General features: G+C 39.2%; 1 protein-coding gene and 1 non-coding gene across 2 annotated transcripts in view; one reads left to right on the top strand and one right to left on the bottom strand.

The window, feature by feature from the left end:
* NBAS (NBAS subunit of NRZ tethering complex) overlaps positions 1–19,617 on the top strand; it is a 347,044-nt gene that overhangs the window by 134,656 nt on the left and 192,771 nt on the right. Inside the window, exons 23-25 of the mRNA XM_058288021.1 lie at positions 9,089–9,242; positions 16,253–16,438; positions 18,463–18,636. Coding sequence (XP_058144004.1) covers positions 9,089–9,242; positions 16,253–16,438; positions 18,463–18,636 — 514 coding nt within the window. The remainder of the gene's footprint in view (positions 1–9,088; positions 9,243–16,252; positions 16,439–18,462; positions 18,637–19,617) is intronic.
* Positions 8,022–8,156, bottom strand: LOC111759749 (small nucleolar RNA U109). Its single transcript, XR_002793641.1, has one exon. It is a non-coding gene; the product is annotated as a small nucleolar RNA U109 (small nucleolar RNA).

The following is a 19,617-nucleotide window of genomic DNA, read 5'->3' as shown; positions in this document are numbered from 1 at the left end:
TTTTTGATCCAGCGCTCTATAGCTAGCGAAAAATCATCAGTCAAATATGAGGTTAATTTAACCATATAAGGACTCATAAAATTTTTTTAAATCTTTTACTTTTTTTATGTTTAATTTTTATATAACATGAAAAGTTGTGTTTATTTTATTCTTTTTTTTTGTGTTTATTTGCCTTTCAAACCCTTGTGTCAAGGGCCGACTCTCAGTGGGGGAGCTGTGCTGCTGCGTGCGAAGCAGGTCGTCTACAAGGGGGGTTTAGCATTGGGCTCCCCACGAACGTGCAGTACAGGCAGCCAAGGGGGCACCCCACACCGGAATCTGTCCCGACAGGTGGAGGGGGGGACCAGCTGTCCAAGGCCATCTGAGGCCCGTGTGCTGCCGTGTCGCCGCTTGGGTGCCATCCTGATTAGAGGCCTTCAGTCACAGATGGTGGCTTCGCCCCGTTGCCTCGGCCAGGCGCGTACACCAGACACCTGAGGGTGCGTAGGGTTTACCACGTGTTCACTCTTTAGATGTGCTTGATTAACTGAGGGAGTAAAGCGAGAACGAGAACGCCATCGGCTCTGGAGACGGGCTCAGACACGGGCAGCGGCAGGAAGGCCCAGAAGCCATGCTCCGCTCGGCTGTGAGTGTTGCCCAGAGCCAGGGCTCTTGGGAAACCAAAAATGAAACTGAGGTTTTATCTATTTGACCATTTGGAAAATATTATCTATACCTTGCTATTGGTAGATCTAGAGCATTTGGAAAAATTGAGCAGTGAGTCCGTATAAACAGTTATTAACTTGAGAAAATAAAAAGTTATTTAAGGAGAGGAGTAATCTCCATTAAATACCACTTGATTCAGCAGTAGATAATACTCACATAATCATAGTAATGTAAGTAAGTGGTTAAATCGACGTTATGATACATCCAATGGGAGGAAGAGGTGTAAGGAAAGTTGAATGGTTTTGGTTTGAGAAATCTAAATAATGTCTAAAGTAGATAAATCAGAAATAGTAGCAAACACGTATTAAGACACATGGAGGTAAAAACCAGGAAGAGAGTGGGGGGACTTAGCGGTGGGGGCAGAGGAGGGGGGTGGCCTGCTGGTGAGGTGGTGCCGGTGAGGATTGTGTAAGGGGTTGTTTTTTTACTTGACAGGAATCTTTCCATACGTTTTGGTTCTTAAAACTGTGTGTATTCCACAAAATGTCTGAATAAAAGACTTCACTACTAATGTGATCATTACGGGTGAAACTGAGAAGTTCTCCTCATCACCTACCAATGTCAGGAGTTCCCTTCTTATTTTTGTGGTTTTGATATCTGAATTAATAGAATATGTAATTTTTAAATTTTTTAAATTTTCATTTTTATTATTTAAATTTATTTATTTTAATTAATAGATCACAAGGAATGTTACATTAAAAAACATCGAAAAACATAAGAGGTTCCCATATAACCCACTCCCCATTCCCCACCATCATTTTTGTAAATTGTATTTTTTTGGAGATGTATACATCACAAAAAAATGTTACACTAAAAAATATAAGAGGTTCCTGTATACCCCCCACCCCCACCCCACTCCTCTCACACCAACAACCCCCCTGATCATTGCGGCACCCTCATCTCACTCAGTGAACACATTTTGGGGCACTGCTGCACTACACAGATGATAGTTTACCCTGTAGTTCACACTCTCCTCCAGTACATTCAGTGGGTTATGGCAGGATATATAGTGTCCAGCATCTGACCCAGCAATATCATTAAGGCAACTCAAAATCCCCAAAATGCCCCCACATCACATCTCTTCTGTACCTTCCTGCACTCAGCAACTACTGTGGCTGCTTTCTCCACCTTGATGCTAAAATTTCTTCTATTAGTTGTCAAATCCATTTGGCATGATTATATACCCTGTGTATCTCCGTGGCCTTCAGAAGAACCAGTACCTAATGTTGTATCTGTTTTGGCTTTTTCTGGGGTCCTGCTGAAGTGTGGGTAAGTGTGACCCCTCTGATGACCTCCTGACTCTTTGGAAGACTCTTAGCCATATCAACTCATTTGTCTTTGCCATTTCCCCTTTTATTCAAGGTCAAAGAGCAGTTTTTAACACTTGATCCAACATGTAGGCTGAGATATTCTGCTGGTGTGAGTTGACCCTTTTATTTGAGGTCTCTTTCTAGTTGCTTCTCCAGTTGGTGATTGGTAGTAATCCCTCGGTGCCAGGGAGGCTCATCCCCAGGAGTCATGTCCCATGCTGGGGGGAAGGTAATGCATTTACATACTGAGTTTGGCTTAGAGAGTGGCCACATTTGAGCAACATGGAGGCTCTCAGGAGGTGACTCTTAGGCACCCTACAGCTCTAGACCTTGTTCATATTTCAGGCACACAGGCTTCTAAGCATAGTCATCAGTATCAAGGGCTGAATATGTAACTTTTAGTTACCTTTTTTACTCCAGTGTTTTAGTATAAGAACAAGTGAATATCCTGCTGTGTTTTTTGCTGTTACTTGTTTTTAAAAAGTTTTTTATTTGATTTTCACGTTATTATTTTATCAGACTTGTATGTATTTGCACATTATAGGGTTAACATGTTCTACAAAGCTTATAAATAAAAAGTAAAAAACAAAACCCATCATCTTTTATTCCTTTTCCCCCATATTCCTGTCCCTAGAAGCAGCTCCTTTTAATTCTTGTACTGATTATTTTGATATTTACCTCTTTATCTCTGAAGAACATATTGTATAGCTACTAATTGATTTTTGAGTTTTAGTCATTATATGTTGACTTCCTTGAATGGAAGGGAAGTATTTAATTCTTTTCACTCTGTGCATCGTGCAGCTGCTTGAGTGCTTATGCCTTTCTTTTTATTTTTTTTTCTTTCTTTTTTTCTTAACCTTTGATGGCCATTTCAGTGGGGTTTCAGGAGAGAGTTGAGCTTAGTGCATTGCATTTATTGGCCATATTTAACTTAAGGTCTGCATTTAGCTATTGCTGGGAGAGATCAAAGAGGTAGATAAATTAAAACAGGTGAGGGTTCAAGACAGCAGTGTGATTGGGAAAGCTATGGCAATATTGCTGACTACAAAATTTTCAGCTCAAGATGTTGCTTTTGCAACAGCGCTCTGGTGGAGTTCCTCATCCATGCATCGGATGATTCCCAGTCTTCTTGGCATTTGCCTTTTTGTGATACTAACAAGTAGATAAGAGGAACGAAGGCAATTTCTTTCTGAGATTAACAACAGAAATATAAAATTAGTAAGTTAAATTTGTACTCCTGGAACTTCTAAAAGTACACAGTGTGAAGCCAGGAAAAGTTTTGCAGAGGAAAAGATGGCTTTGAAGGTGATGCACACTTTCAGTGGTAGCAGCCATTTGTTACTACTTATTCATTTGGTGTTTGTCCTCTGCAAGGTTCAAGGATGCAGTCCTGACTTCAGGAAGCAGATAATGTAGCAGGAAAGATGCTTCTGCTGCTGGGCGATGTAAAAGAGAAGGGCACAGTATCCTGGGGCATGTGATAGGAAGACCTATATGTGTCAGAGGTCAAGAGGATTTTCCCGGGGTGCAGGATTTGAGATTTGAAGGGTGAGTAGGTTGTGGCTCAGTGGCGGGTATGTTTGGTAAATGAGAGAAGGGAATGTTTTAAGCAGAGGGAAGAGCATGTTGGAAGGCTGAAGGCAAGGCACTCTTCATCATTGAAATACTGAACAAAATGAGATTGACACTATAATGAGGCTGGAATATTTTAAGGCAGATATAAGCTATAAAAATATTTTAGGCAGGGGATAATATAATTAGGTTTCTGTTTTGAAAGATAACTATTACCTGAGGATATCATGAATTGAGTTTTCTACTTGTTGCATTTGAAGTACCTGTGGAACATCTAAGAACAAATATAAGGAAGATTTGGAGCTCCTAAGTGAAATTTGGGTTAGTGGTAAAAATATTGGACTTGGTGTTAATGTCTGTAGCAGTTTGTTTTGTAGAATAGAAGAAGAGACCTGGGCAGGGTGTATTGTGAGCAGGAAAGAGAAGAGGGCTGGAGTGCTAGGGTTTAGTGGTGGGATTCAGAGAAGCTCTTATAAAGGGGGCTGAAAGGAGCAGCTGGAAAGATGATCAGGAGAGCTTGTCATCCTGGAATTAAAGGAGAAGAAAGTGGTAAATTGTGTCTAATGTTTTTTAGATGGAACTAAGATGACCGGAAAAAGAAAAAAAATCAAAGGAACCTAGAGTTTCTGGTGGCTACTTTTCTTTATTATTATGGGCAATTAAAAGGAAAGATTCCAGAAGGAGTGATGTGACTTTTTGTTTGGCAATGCTGGGGGAAAGATCACTGGTGAGAGTGTTACTGGTACTCCTGACACTAGTAAAGGACCATCCGTGCGTCGGCAGTCCTCGTGCAGGGCCATTTATGAGCACAGCAGGCCTCAAAGCATGGCAGAAACTGTGCAGCTATTTATCGACACCTGCTTTGTGCTTGGTCCTATACTACAATTATCAATAATTCCAAAGAAATAATAACTATAAATGAAAAGTTAGCCCCTGTTCTGTGCCAGACAGTGGACTCTGTGTACTTTATTTACATTATTTTGAATTGTCATAACAACTTTCCGTTTTATTATCCCCATTTTTTATATGAAGAAAATGACTCTTAGATTAGTTAAGTAATTTGTGCAAGTGATGGAATTGTGCTTCAGAATCAGTTATGACTCCAAAGCCCATTACCTTAAAATAGTAATAATTTTAGCATTTGCCCTTTATAAATTTAACTAATTTTTTTTAACCTACTTTAGATGAATGATTGTCCCTGATGGGGACAATGTTCTTCCATATATCATCATAGTTTATGTTAATTCTTTTCTTTTTTAGTTCTTAACTGTGGAAGAGAATTGGCCAGCATCATCCTTATAAAAACTCCTTATAGTTTGTTATCCCTATAATGTTGTCCCTAGGCACATTTCTCTAAATGTTTCTTTTTCACACCTGATAGAGAATGGTGTAGAGTAGTCCTGTAATTTGCAGATGTCAGTGCAGTACTTATTACATTGTTGACACCTAATAAAGGTATCTTACCAACATAGATAAGGACTATTTCCTCATTTTTATGAACATGGAAAACAGGTGTATTGCAGGCCAGTTACCTCGGGGCATTCCCTTGCAGGTTCATATAGGATTACTGTCTAGGTGGAAGATGGATGGCAGACTCTTTGGGGTAGACTGGAGGTGGGGAAGCTGTTTCCTTAGGGCAGACCATTACAGGTTTATCTGGCAAAGACTCAGTAGAAGTTAGGGTTTCGATGTTTCCACTGCCATCATTTCAACTCATGTATCCATTCCAGTTTTCAGGATCCCATTCCTCTCCAATCAGTGCCCTCACTTGCTAGGAGATACCCTGCAAGGTTGAGATTTTAGTCCCTCTTGTAACTCTGCTACTTGCACAATGAGACTTTGAAATAAGATTTTCTTTAAGGCACACATAGAAACCTTCACATCATTCTTGTGGCACTTAAGTTGCAAATTTGAAGCCTTCAGCTCATCCCTTTCTTTTGTAACTGTGCCCACATATTTAGGATCACCCAGCCAACATCATTGTACCTTTTAACTCCATAAAACTGTGTTAGGGCATCAAAAATACTCTCACCCCAGAGCCTTGCCTCTTATCAGCAAGAAACTAGCTTTATCCAGTGGTGATATTTTGCATATTTCTATTGGCCAACTCCAGGGACTATCAGTGGCCTCTTTTTTTTTCTTTTTTTCCCCCAGCAAAGTGGCAGGCTACATGTTTAATATGCAAAAATCAGTGGTGTTTCTATGAAGTCAGGAAAAACATCTCATTTACAATAGCAACTAAAATAATTAAATATTTAGAATTAAACTAAATCAAGGACATTAAGGAGTTATATTGAGAAAACAACAAAGCATTGCTAAAAGAACCAAAGAAGACCTAAATAAATGGAAGGTCATAATGTCTTCATAGACTGGAAGACTAAATATCACTATGATAAAAATGCTATACTAATTGTTCTACAGATTCAATACAATTCCAATGAAATCCCTAAAGCCTTTTTTGCAGATTGGAGAACCCAACTATCAATTTAATTTTGAAGAGTACATTTCCCCAAATAGCTAAAAATGTCTTTGAAAAAAAGAAAGTGATTGGAGGATGCCTACTTCCTGATTTTAAAGTACTGAGCTACAGTAAAACAGTATGGTACTGGTATAAAGATAGACTTGATTAAATGAATAAAAATGAGAGTTCAGAAATATATCCTCGCATTTGTGGTGAAGTAATTTTTGGTTAGACTATCAAATTGTTTCAACTGGAGTAGAATAGTCTATTCAGCAGATTGTGCTGGGAGAACTGGATATCCCTATTCAAAAGAAAGAAAGTGTTGGAGATTTGGACCCAAAGGGTATCAGGAATGAAAGAAAGAGAAAAGGGAGAAGGAAACAAAAAGAAAGAACAAGAGAGCTGGGATCAGGGGGTCTGCGAGTAATGACTCCTCAGATAACTTTATTGTTCACAAGGGGCTCTATATATACCCCAGTCCACATGGGTAGAACCATCAACATTACTCATAGTTTAAGGAATTAAGAAAATCTTATCTCAAGGTTTAAGTGTTCTATTTACTACACAAATGTTATCTGCTCATTTTTCCTTTCAGCCTTTCACAGCTTCATCCTGTTTGCCAGGAACTCTTAATTACCACATTCCTTAGATTGCAAGTGTAGCCATGGAGACAGCACATCTCTCCTTGAGAAGCCACTGTGCCTCAGTTTCCAACATCTCCCCCTTTTTGTTTTTGTTGAGGTGACCGTGCCTGTCTTAGGTTGCCCTCCTCTGAGAGTCTTACCCATCATTGACTACCAGCCAAACTCTTCGACTTGGGGAAATTATTGAAGTGCTTTTGCTAGCACCAGATTATTTGCATGTTCCATGGCTATTACGCTTTGCAATTTTCTTCAAAAGCACTGTCTGGCACAGGCGAGAATCATGAACAGCAGAACAAATATGATTAACCCTATTCCTAAAGCTGACAGGAAATGCTGTGATTTCCACCAATTAACTAGGTTAAATTTTGTAATATGTGAAATCATATCTGAGAAAATATCCTTATCATTGGCTACATGAATTTGATTTTGAGACATTTCTAATACTTTTCTTTGTAATTCCATTATTTCCAGGGAGATATTACTTTTATGGCCTAGCAAATGATTCTTAATTTTTCCCCATTCTATATCGATGAATTATAGGCAAGAGGAGTAATACAAAAGTTGCTTTCATTCCAATCACATTTCAACCCCCTTAACAAATTTAAATTATACAATTGATCGCCAATATGCAAAACAGCAGATTCTAAATCATTAACCCGATTATTTAACTGTTCATCAATGTGCTCTTGGCTATGCCACAAATCACTAGCATTTTTATGCCAATTATGCACGTATTGTTGACATACGTGCAAGGCGACAGCAGCAGTGGCAGCAGCTGTGATGATTCCAGTTAGTCCCATTATATTAATTATTAGGAGTCCAATAAATCTTTTTGTCCATTTCATGATTTCTTGTGCCATATGGAGCAATAGCTGACTTTCAGGTGATGACTGCCATATTCGGTTCATTTGGACAGGAATCCATATACCTCTTCATCTTCTGGCTATTGTGTCTCCATCCTGCAACACACTTTTTAAAAGAAGACTCAAGTCACTCTGCTTTGGACATCACATGATGAGGTCTTTTCCGCAGTTCCCAATACTGATTTTGAAGACTCGCTAGCTTCTTCGGGCCCCACATTGGGCACCAGATGTTGGAGATTTGGACTGGAAGGGTATCGGGAATGAAAGAAAGAGACAAGGGAGAAGGAAACAAAGAGAAAGAACAAGAGAGCTGGGATCAGGGAGTCTGCGAATAATGACTCCTCAGATCTCAGTGGCCTCTTGATTAATGGAAACAGAGCCATGAGTGCCTTGAATCTAATCAGAGTAGTTAGGCAATTGCAAAAATCCCAGAACCAATTCAGAAATCCCCCCCCCCCTTTTTTTTTAATGTAGGAGAAACGTACTACCACTCAACTTCTTCTGAAAGGTTGGCAGCCCTGAGAACTCCTATTTTAATGTAGCATGTTATGAATATATTCCTGCTCCTAAAAGAATGAGGAGCAGACATTTCCACATGCAATAGAAATCCCATTTTAAGATTCCATTTCTCAAGAACTTCTCACAGTACCAAGTTGTATTAGCAGGGTTCTCTAGTGAAACAGAACTGACAGTAGATATCTAAATTTTATGAGCTTTTATAAAACTGTCTAACTTGATTGTGGGGATTCCATAAAGCAGAATGCAAGCTAGGAATTCCAATGAAGTTCCTCCTTGAATTCCCCAGGAGAAGCTGGCTGTCTGAAGTAGAATTGGGAATTTTCTCTGTGACTGCTGCAATCATTTCTCCTTTTAAGACCTTCAAGTGATTGGATGAGACCTCATTCATTGCTGAAGGCAATCTCCTCACCTGATTGGAGATGCAGTCAGCCATATATATGCAGTCAACTCACTGATGGTTTAAGTCCATGAAATGTCCTCACGGTGCAGTTAGGCCAGTGCTTGCTTGACAAACACCTGGCCACCATTACCTGGCCAATATAACACATAAGTCTAACTAACTATCACACGAGGGTGCTTGATTATCTTTTTTTGACTTGGTATCACCTGGGGGTATTTTTCCTAAAATAGGCATGGCTGGGCCATTAAATGTGATTTTGATTTAGTAAGACTGGTAGGCACCCAGTTGTGTACATTTTCTTAAAAATTTCCTTCCCATGGTGATTTGATTTTAATGTTTATTTGATTTATTTGGTATAATTGTTTTGATTTAGTATCCATTCTGATTTTTTTATGTCAGGGAAGCCAATTGGAAAATAAATCTTGCTTAAAATGTCCCATTTACCTTGTAAGTGGGCACATGCATGTAAGAACACACACACACACACACACACTCCCTATCTCTGTAACCCACTCTCTCCCCATCTCTCTCCTTGTCTATTTCTCTCACAAAATTATAAACCATTTTTTTCAGAATTCCAGTCAGCTATTAATTGTTCTTTTTCCACTTTTCAGAATGGTTGTTGAACCCTTTCTGCAAGATGAAAGTGAATTCTTGTATGCTGCACAGCCTGAGTTACTCAGATATAGGACAACCCAGCTTACAGTAGAGAAGGTTACAGACTGGTATCAGACCAGAGCTGAAGAAATAGAGCATTATGCCCGACAGGTGAGAGAAAATGACAGCTACTGCTTTGGATCCTTAGGATCTAGTACATGTAGTGGATGCCGACAGCAGTGCTAGGAATCATGGATATAGTACACAAGGAGTGAAATGAATATTTATTTTGTTTATTTTCTTTTGCCTCAGAAGGTTTTTTGATTGGAATTGTGTTGAATTTGTACATCTACTGACATACTAACAATTTTGAGTCTTCCTATCCAGGAATATAGGATTATCTCTCCTTTTATTTAGTTCTTTGATTCCTTTCATCAGAGTTTTGTAGTTCTTCTCATATAAGTCTTATATATATTTTGTTAAATTTATACCTAAATATTTTAGATTTTTTTTGTTAATGTACATGATTTGTTTTTAATTTCAGCTTCCAGTTATTCATCACTGGTATATATGGGAAAGCAGTTGACTTTTGTATCTTAAACTCATATCCTGAAACTTTGCTATAATGGATTATTAGTTCCAGGGTTTTTTTTGCTGATTCTTTGGAATTTTCTGCCTAGACAATCTTGTTATCTGTGAACGAGGAGAGTTTTATTTCTTCCTTCCCATTTTATATACCTTTCAATTGCTTTTTCTTGTCTTATTGCATTAGCTAAGACTTCTAGTATGATGTTGAATAGGAGTGATGAGAGAAGACATCTTTGCTTTGTTCAGATCTTAGAGGGAAAACATCTAGTTTTTCATCATTAATAACATAATTAACATATTTACGTGTAGGTTTTTTTTTTTTAAGTAATATAGGCAGGATCTAAGCCCGGTTTAATTTTTTTCCTCTCTAAATAAAAAGTCATACATCTCCTGTAATAGCAGTTAGGATACACTGAATTTCTATAGTTATTTTCCTTTGAATAATGCCAAAGATTTTGATTCTTAAATATTTATCATACCATTTTCAGTTGTTGGGTAGGCCATATCTCCCCATTTATAGAAAGAGGAAACAAATGGGAGAAACGAGATCTGGCCAACTTAAGGGCACATGCATACACACAGTGCAAAATGAAGTTTTCTTGGTAATTCTTTACATTCTGACCATCATGGTGGCTCACTCACTATTATTTTATATTTTGTTTTATTTATGTTGTGTAGTTTTATGGATTAAAAATTATTTTTTCCTAGTACCGTATATACAACTAAAATTTCCCCTTTTAATCATATTCAAATACATAATTCACTGCTGTTAACTTTTACATTCACAGTAGTGCCCCCATCACCACCATCCGTTACTAAAAGTTTCCCATCATCCCAAACAGAAACGGCACATTTTAAGCCTTAAACTCTCTATTCCCTAACCCCACGCTGTCCCTGGTAACCTATATTTGAAATTCTGACTCTGTAGGTTTGTTTATTCTAATTATTTCATATCAGTGAGATCATACACTGTTTGCCTTATTTCACGCAACATGATGTCTTTTTATCCTATTTCCTTTCCACTGTCAGCAGTCTGATAATCACATTGTATTGCCTCCCCTGAATGTCCTGCCTCCTGCTTACCGCTTGCTAAGGAACACTGTGCACTGCTGACCAAGGAGCAGCTCAGCTTTCGTTCTGTCCCTCCTTGCTCAAGACCTCTTAGGGTTCTAAGCACACGTTTTGAATGTGCTTCAGAAAAATGAAGAGTTTTGCCTTAACTAGCTTTCCGTAAAACAAATAAACAAGCAAACATACTAACAAATAAATCAGGTTTGAAAGGCAAGTAAGCCTTGGTGAGTGCAAAGTTGCTCTTGTCATACCTGGCCTTTAACTGTCTTAGTGGATGTTGGAATTTGGGATTTCTTGAAGAGATGAATGCTTGTTTTAGTAAATGCATGCAGTGGTCTAGCAATTTCTGAGCCGAAAGAGTCTTTTGAGAATCATTTAGTTCAGTCCCATTTTATAGTTGAGAAAAATGAGTTCTGTGCACTTAAATACCTTTCTTATGTTTTATCCTAAGTGGTAGAGCTGATACTAGAACCCCTGTCTCCTAGTCCAGGTTCTATATGGCCTTAAAAACGACAGAGATTCCGGAAATTTACATTTTAAACAGTCACTAATTTCTAGACATCTTGAATTCCTTTTGATAATTAGGAATACTTGTAAGGAAAAATTGATTTTTGTTTGCTTTATTTAGCTGCTTTGTGTTCTTTGACCTTTTTTATTTATTTGAAAACATGTATTTAGAGGTAGATGTTTTACCTTCGTAGACACTGACATTTTGTGTGCCTTACTCTACAAAGTGATAACTGACACAGTTTCATCTTTTTTCATTTATGGAGATTTAATTGTTTTCCTTAATTTCTAAACGTGTATCTAGCAAAATTTATTTTGGTTTAGGAAAATATTTATGGTGATAAATTGTATCCAGTGAATGCCTGGGATAGGTGGTATAATTTTGCAAGTTGCATTGGAACCTAGTTTATTTTAAGGTGTCAGTAATTTGATTTAAAAGATATTTTTACTTCAGTAAGTTTTTGAGAAGGCAGCAAATTCAAAGATGATACTAGGAAGACAACTCTAGATCACAAAATTGGTCAGTGTATTAGAAATTGCTAATGTGCTATGTGTTCAAAGTATTTGAAGGAAGTTGTGGTTTTTGCACCAGGCTGTTTTCATGCTTTCTGAAAATTCATCTGAGATAGAATTTTAAGAAACATTGGAATTAATGTTGACGTATCCTTACAGTCTTTAATTGTATGTATTTTTGTTAATTGCCATTAAAAGATTTTATCTGTTGAAGAGATAGCAGATTACTCCAGTGTTGCTAGGTTACTGCCAGGTGCCTTCCCGACCTATGCTTTCTTCCCCTTCTGGTGTTTAAACTGTGCTTACCTCTCTCTGCTTGTCTTCAGTACTGTCCCCTGGGCTGTGAGAGGCTCTGCATGGGCCTTCCACGCCGCCTGGGGCTTCTGTTTGTGCCACAGTGTGCTCTGCTCCCCCTTCGCCCTTCAGCTTCAAGCCTCCCCTTCCTCCCTGCACGCTGCCTCTCTCCTCGTCCTTCTCAGGGAATGATTTGCTCTGTATTTTGTTGGGCAGTTTGAGAATTTGCTTCCATGGGCGCTGCTCTTTCCAGCTTTTCCCAGAGGAAGTGGTCTCTCTCCGTGTGTCCAGAGCTGCTTTCCTTACCTGTCTTCTGGATTCCACATTCCCACCTGCTCAGGATTGTTCCATTAGTCATCTCTTTCTCTCTCTCGGATCTATCTCAAATTCTCCTTTACTGCATCTCCTCCCGTGCTTCTTTTAAAAAACATACTAAAAAGCTCAACTACCTTCTATGTATAGATAGAAAAAAAATTATGGTCACACCCTCTCCTGGGTTTTAGCAGTCTCCTGTCCATTACAGCTCTGCTTAGAAATGCTCACTCTGTTCTTTGCAGTCCATTTCTTGATTTTTGTTCATCCCTCATAGATCTGGCTACCATTTGCCTGAAGCTGTACTCAGTAAGTTACCAGTCCATCTCTTAATGCCACATTCCCTTTGTGGTTTTTTTTTTTAAAGATTTATTTATTTATTTATTTTTCTCCCCTTCCCCCACCCCCCACCCCAGTTGTCTGTTCTCTGTGTCTATATGCTGTGTCTTCTTCTTTGTCCGCTTCTGTTGTTGTCAGCAGCACGGGAATCTGTGTTTCTTTTAGTTGTGTCATCTTGTGTCAGCTCTCTGTGTGGGCGGCGCCATTCCTGGGCAGGCTGCACTTTCTTTTGCACTGGGCTGCTCTCCTTACGGGGTGCACTCCTTGCACATGGGGCTCCCCTATGTGGGGACACCCCTGCGTGGCAGGGCACTCCTTGCGCGCATCAGCACTGCACATGGGCCAGCTGCACACAGGTCAAGGAGGCCGGGGGTTTGAACTGTGGTCCTCCCATGTGGTAGACGGACACCCTAATCACTGGGCAAGTCCGCTTCCCTCCCTTTGTTTTTTACTTGACGTCGCTACCTTTAGCATTGTCCACTTCTTCCTCTTCACTGAACTCTCTTCTGCCAAAGTTTCTGTGGTTCCATTTCTGTTTTTCTTCTTCTTATCTTAGCCATTTGTTTTAAGTGTCTTTCCGAGGTTCATCTTTGTTTTCTCCCTGAGTATGGCTGTTCTTCAGGGAGCTTCTCTTGTCCTAGTGGAGAGGCTACATGTGTGGCCCACGAGGATCCTTTCTTTCTACTCTGTGGTTTATGTGCTGACAGTTCCTAATATCTCTAGCCAAGGACACTTTATTTAGCTACGGATTTTGTAGGCTTGCTTTTGGAGCTACTATTGGGCATTGGCATTGAGATGACAGTTAAAATCCTTCACAAGATATCATTTATGGGAGTTTATTTGAGCAGTTTATGATTCATGAATTCAGCAACATTCAAACTGCAGGTGGAGGGGAGCTCCTCCCGGGGAGTGGAAACCTGAAGCTGATATATGGCAAATGCAGGAGCAAGTGTGCAAGTGTTCTGATTGGTTGACACTGAATTTCCATTTCACATAGGGGGGTCTAACAAAGTGGGGAGCAGAAATTACACTGGTTAGTACTGTATGCTTGTCCATTCCAATGAGGTGTCTTTCCTGCACCCAAACCGGTTTGTCTCTAGGTGTTGCTCATCTGGAGCTCTGTAGTGTACATTACGGTGTTCCATTTTCTGGAAAAGCACCTCCTGCGGGTCAGTTGTTTTTGTCTTCTGGAAAATGCTTTCTTGGAAAAGGGTCCCTTATAGCAAAGCCCAATGCAGGTAACGATTTCATTTTCCTTAATGTTTCCCATAAACGCCTCAGAATTAATGTGTTCAATACAGATTTAATTTTTGCTTTCCCTGCATGTACTCTTTTTATCGTTGTTGTTTTAGTCAGCCAAAGGGGTGCTGATGAAAAGTACCAGAAATCTGTTGGCTTTTATAAAGGGTATTCATTTGGTGTAGAAACTTTCCGTTACCAGACTATAAAACTTAAGTTACTTCCCTCAGCAAAGTCTGTTGCCACGTGTTGGGACAAGATGGCTGCCGATGTCAGCCAGGGTTCAGGCTTCCTAGATTCCTCTCTTCTGGGCTCCGTTTCTCTGGGCTCAACTGCTATACTCTTTCCACAAGACCAGCTGTGGACTATCAGGTGACCAGCTCTGTCTCTCTCCCGGGGCTTCTGCCTGTCGAAGGAGCTGTCTCTATTCCTCTGTGTTCTTCTCCTTTGTGTTCAGTTTCTGGGCTCCCACATCAAAACTCCAACTCTGTCCTTTGCCATATCTTTTCTGAGTCCCCACCCACCAAGGGGCTGGGACTCAATACCATACTGACATGGCCCAATCCAAGCCCTCATCATAATCTAATCAATTAAGAGTGACACCTCTGACAGACCAGCTTATAAACATAATCCAGTAATTATTTTTGGAATTCGTAAACAATGCCAAACTGCTACAATTGTTTAATGGAGAGCACCATGTTCTATCGCACTGTTTAGATGAGACATCTAAGTCATCATTCTAGACTTCTTCCTTCTTACACCTCATCTAATCTGACCAAATTTGATATTACATCTCCTTTTTAGCTATTATAGTTTATATCTTCAATAACACTCCCTTAGTTTTGTTCCTTTTTATCTTTTGCTCAGCACATAGGAAGTGTTCAACAAGTATTTACTGTGTGTGATCAAATGAGTGAACAAATTAGTGAATGCATGGGTAAATCAATATATTTTTGTCAGGATTCTTCTATCACTAGTAATTGCAATTTACCTAAGTAATCTACTTTTTTCAGTCCATTCTTCATTCATCATTCACCTTTCATTCATCATTTAATAAATATTTACTGAGTATTCTTTCTAAAGTAAATCTAATTGTGACATGCCTTAGTCGAAAATCCTTTAGTAGTATTGTATTTTAGGATAAACTGCATACTCCTGAGTTCAGCAAACAGTACTTTTTCATGATTAGTTCCCTCCCTTCTACTCTTCTGTCCCGTCACTTCGTATTCTTCTCTTTATTCTTGTGGATCCAGTTGTACTTTCAGAGCACAGTATGCACCTCTGTCTTCCATGCCCTTCTTTCCTTAGTCTTCCTTCTTCACCTAACTAGCACCCCTGGATTTTTTAAAGCTCATTTTAAGTTGTCTCTCCTTTGGAAAACTGTGATACTCTCAGGTTGAGCCAGCTAAGTGTTTGTTCTCCTCTTTGAGATCCCAATCATGGTAAGCATTTACCTTCACTCACTGATTTACTGGATTGTCTTTCCTACTAAGCTGAGACATCTTTGAAGGAAGAAACCTCTGTTTATTCACTCTTGTATTTCTGACACTTAAACTGATGCTTATCTCATAGTAGGCCCTCAATAACTCAATAAATCATGGCTAGTCTAGGAGTGAGAAAGTGAGCCATCTAGTGCAAGGGGGTGTGGGCTTAAGTCACAGTGGGTGCTTGTGCCCTGAATTAGAAGACAGGTCAGTTCACTCACCTGGTCACGTGAGCTGGGGCACACTGCTGTCTGCTGAGCATCTACAGGAAAATCATGGTTTGGTTTGCTCCAAGTGAAGGCTGAGAATTCAAATTGAGGCAGAGAGCATATCTATACTAGAGGTAGTCAGTCAGCAAATATATTTACTGCATGCCTTCTATACAGAGATCACTGTAGAGGTAGAAGAACTGAGCAGGAATGTAAACTTTCAAACAAACTTTTTTTTTTTTGAAACAGTATAGTGAAAATAGATTTATTTGGCATTATCACTAGTTATGTTTTTCTTTTTGCCTATGAGTACAATATTTTGAGAATTAAGTAGACAAGTAAAATTGCTTTGTAAACTGTCAGATGCTCTAAAAATTCAAGATCATTGTCTTTCTCTTACTAGCTTTATCTTTAGTGTTGCTTGCTGATTAATAACTTTGGAAGTGTCTGATGCTGATATATTTGATAAAGAGCTCTTTTTTCATAGTAGATTTATATACTACTGATAATGTGATTTTATAAAAAAAGACTACAATTACTAGATTTTATAGTGGAGACTTTAAAATTAGAGTATATGGGAAAAATCTAATACTAAAAGTGACTTATTGTGCCTTTTCACTTTTAGGTTGACTCTGCGTTGTCACTTGTCCGACTTGGAATGGAGCGGAATATTCCTGGTTTGCTGGCTCTGTGTGATAACTTGGTTACTCTGGAGACATTGGTTTACGAAGCTGGCTGTGACTTGACCCTGACCTTGGAAGAACTTCAGCAGAAGAAAGACATAGAGAAGCTAGGCTTACTGATGAATAGTGTAGGTTCTGTTTTAACTTTCTTGTTAAGGTTTCTGTATTAGTCAGCCAAAGGGGTACCAGAAATTTGTTGGCTTTTATACAGGGTATCTATTTGGAGTAGGAGCTTACAGTTACCAGGCCATAAGTTACTTCCTTCACCAAAGTCTCTTGCCATGTGTTGGGGCAAGTTGGCTGCTGACATCTGCCAGGGTTCAGGCTTCTTGGGTTCCTCTCTTCATGGGGCTTGCTTCTCTCCGAGCTCAGGGTTCCTTTCTTCCCAGGCCTTGTTTGTCTTTCCTCACAACCAAGTTCCTCTGTGAACTTACTTTCCGGGTCTCCTGCTCAAGACTTCAGCATCAAAACTCCAGCATCAAAACTCCGACTCTGTCCTTCGCTATGTCTTTCATCTGTGAGTCCTCATCCACCGAGGGGTGGGAACTCAACACTCTCCTGACATGGCCCAATCAAAGCCCTAATCACAATTTAATCACTCCCAGGTACACACCAGTTTACAAACATAATCCAATATCTGTTTTTGGAATTCATGAGCCATATCAAACTGCTACAGATTCCCTGTGTGCATTGATGAATAGCGTCTCAAAGCCAAAGGTGAAATGTCCTCCACATTTGAGAACTTAGGAAATGAAGAAAGGCTCCTTGATTTAAAAAAAAATCAAATGTTATGGATAAATTCCTGAATGCATCCAAAATAATTTTGGTTCTTTTTGTGCCTCAGCTCCTTTATTCAGATCTACGTGTGTAACTAATTTCTTTTTTCTTTTTAGCTTGGCATATTTCTAAACTAGATGGTCATTCTGGTAATCCTGTTTCTAGTCCATCACTGTTTTGTAATTTCCATTTACGTATATATCAAGGCATAGAAAAACAAAATGTTCCAGGGTCCGAAGGGCTGAGTGGTTGTGTGAAGAACACTTCTCGGCTCCAGGGCTATGCTTAGGAGAGTTTGCCTAGCCACTCTTAGATTTTTAACTTGTTCCCACATGTGAGGACCTGGTTTCTACCAAACCCAGGGCACAGAGAAACACCTTCAAAGGCAAGAGTGATGGTTTTGAGGGTGCCGACTTCCAGACAGTACTCTTTCTAGGTTTTTGCTCTCTGGCAACCTTGTTTGAATGGGTGGATAAGGCGGTGGGCCAGAGCTGCCTCTTATGTTCTCTTCTCTTCTCTTCTCTTTCTCCCTAGACTCTTTTCTCTTTTTTCTGTGTCATTCTCTCTCTTGCACTTTTTCTCTTCCTTTCTCTCTCCCTCTTTTCCTCTTTTCTTTCAACATCTTTCCCTCTCTTATCTATCCCCTACTTTTCCCTTCCTCTGCCTCTGTGTTTCCTTGCTTCTAATAATCCACTAGGTGAAAATTGATTTGTGCTTTTTATAAGAGTCTTAAGAGATGCAAGTGTATCTCCTCTGATAATTAAGAGAAGTAATTGTGTAATTTTGGTATTCTTATTAAAATTATTCATTTGTGGTTATCTAAAGGTAGATGTAAAGGGACCAAAATGAACCAAACAAACAAACCGAAAAAAGAGGAAAAGGAAGGGAGAAATTCTGGGCCTCCATAGACTCCATTCTCAAGTGGCTTTTCTTCTGGAGCTTCTTGTGCTTGTTCTTAGTCTCTGCCTGCCTGCCTTTTCTGTTTTACCCTTCTGTTGGTCTTGTCCCTCCCTGTCTGTGTGTCTCTTTTTGGGTAGAACCTCTTTTTGCTCTGGACTGTCTCACCAATGTGCAGGAGTCGTGTATTTTGGGCTTAGGCTGTTTGGGGCCCCAGATCCATCATGGCACTGAAGAGGTAGGTCTCAGGGATATTTCTGCTGTTAGCTCTACCAGCCCCAGGTAGAAGGTAAATCTCCAGCTGTCTTTCAGTCTCCGTGTAAGTGGTGAACAGGGGAGTCTATTGTAGCAGATGATGGGCGTCCACCGTTCAGCATTGGTCAGTGTCTTATCTGTGTGCTTTAGAATTTGTTGTCTGGTTTAAGAAGCTGTTTATTTTATTTTGATAATTTAATGTTTGTTTATATTATATTTTCAGTGTTCTGAGGGCAAGTATGTGACAAGTGCCTATCAGTGGATGGTTCCCTTTCTTCATCGTTGTGAGAATCAGCTTCCTGGTGCAGCTAATGAGCTATTAAAAGAATATTTAGTTACTTTAGCTAAAGGAGACCTAAAATTTCCACTGAAGATATTTCAGCATTCCAAACCAGATGTAAGTAGAAACTCAGAGTTCTTCAATACCTCTGTACCTTCTTCCCTACAGAATTAGATTTTATTAAATTTTATCATAAGCTTTGCAAGTAATTTTCCAGTAAACAAAAAGGAAAATAGTCATCATATTATTCTTTTAAAATGTTTTAACAGTACAATTCAAATTTTTTACAAATGGATAAAATTATGATTATTTTGATTAGATCAATCTGAAGTTTGTTGACTATATAAGTTGGAAACTGGCAATACCAAGAAGACTAAATATTGAATTCTTACTATAGGCAGGCTCTTGAAAAGTGTTAAATCATTTAATCCTTGAAATAATCCTATGAGGTGGATATTTTTATTATCTTGACATTAAAGGAAAGAGAATCATGATGTGGAGTGGAATTAGTAATTGCCCGGAGCCACATGGTAAATCGAGAAACCTGGAGGCAATCTAGGTCTTCTAATTCCACAGCTAGTATCCTTGATCATTTTGCTCTTCTCTACCACCAATAGGAGAAGATTTCTGCCTGGAGACCTTCACAATATTTATCAAAATCTTTAGGTTCTCATAAGAAGATATTTTAATTATTTTTAATAACTCGTAGTTGCTTAAGGTTCTTATATTTATAGCTCTGTATTTCTAAAAGACTCATCTGTATGTTCATTCTCTGATGGCAGAGTCGTTGCATTAAGTGCAGCATATTTTTGCAAAGTAAATGACCTCTTAATTTAGCCACAGGTCTAGTGTGCTGTCTCAAGATACATAGGCTTCTTAGAAGAGGACTCAGGCTGGATGGTGAATGCCCTTGAAGCGCTCATTTTCCATGATGTTCCAAGCATTAGATTGAGGTAGAAGCAGAAGCCATGTAAAGTCTCTTCCCATTCTAAATTCTCTTTGGGTCTGCTTCCTTGTACTAGCTTTGTTAGTAATCTGAACTCCAGTAAGATATATGATGTAGACCAGTATATTTAAGATATAAAGGAAAAATTGCAC

This window comes from Dasypus novemcinctus, chromosome 25 (assembly GCF_030445035.2).
Source record: "Dasypus novemcinctus isolate mDasNov1 chromosome 25, mDasNov1.1.hap2, whole genome shotgun sequence".
NCBI classification, from domain to species: Eukaryota; Metazoa; Chordata; class Mammalia; order Cingulata; family Dasypodidae; genus Dasypus; species Dasypus novemcinctus.
Note: the sequence above shows the minus strand (reverse complement) of the source record. Positions and strands in the feature narration are given on the sequence as shown.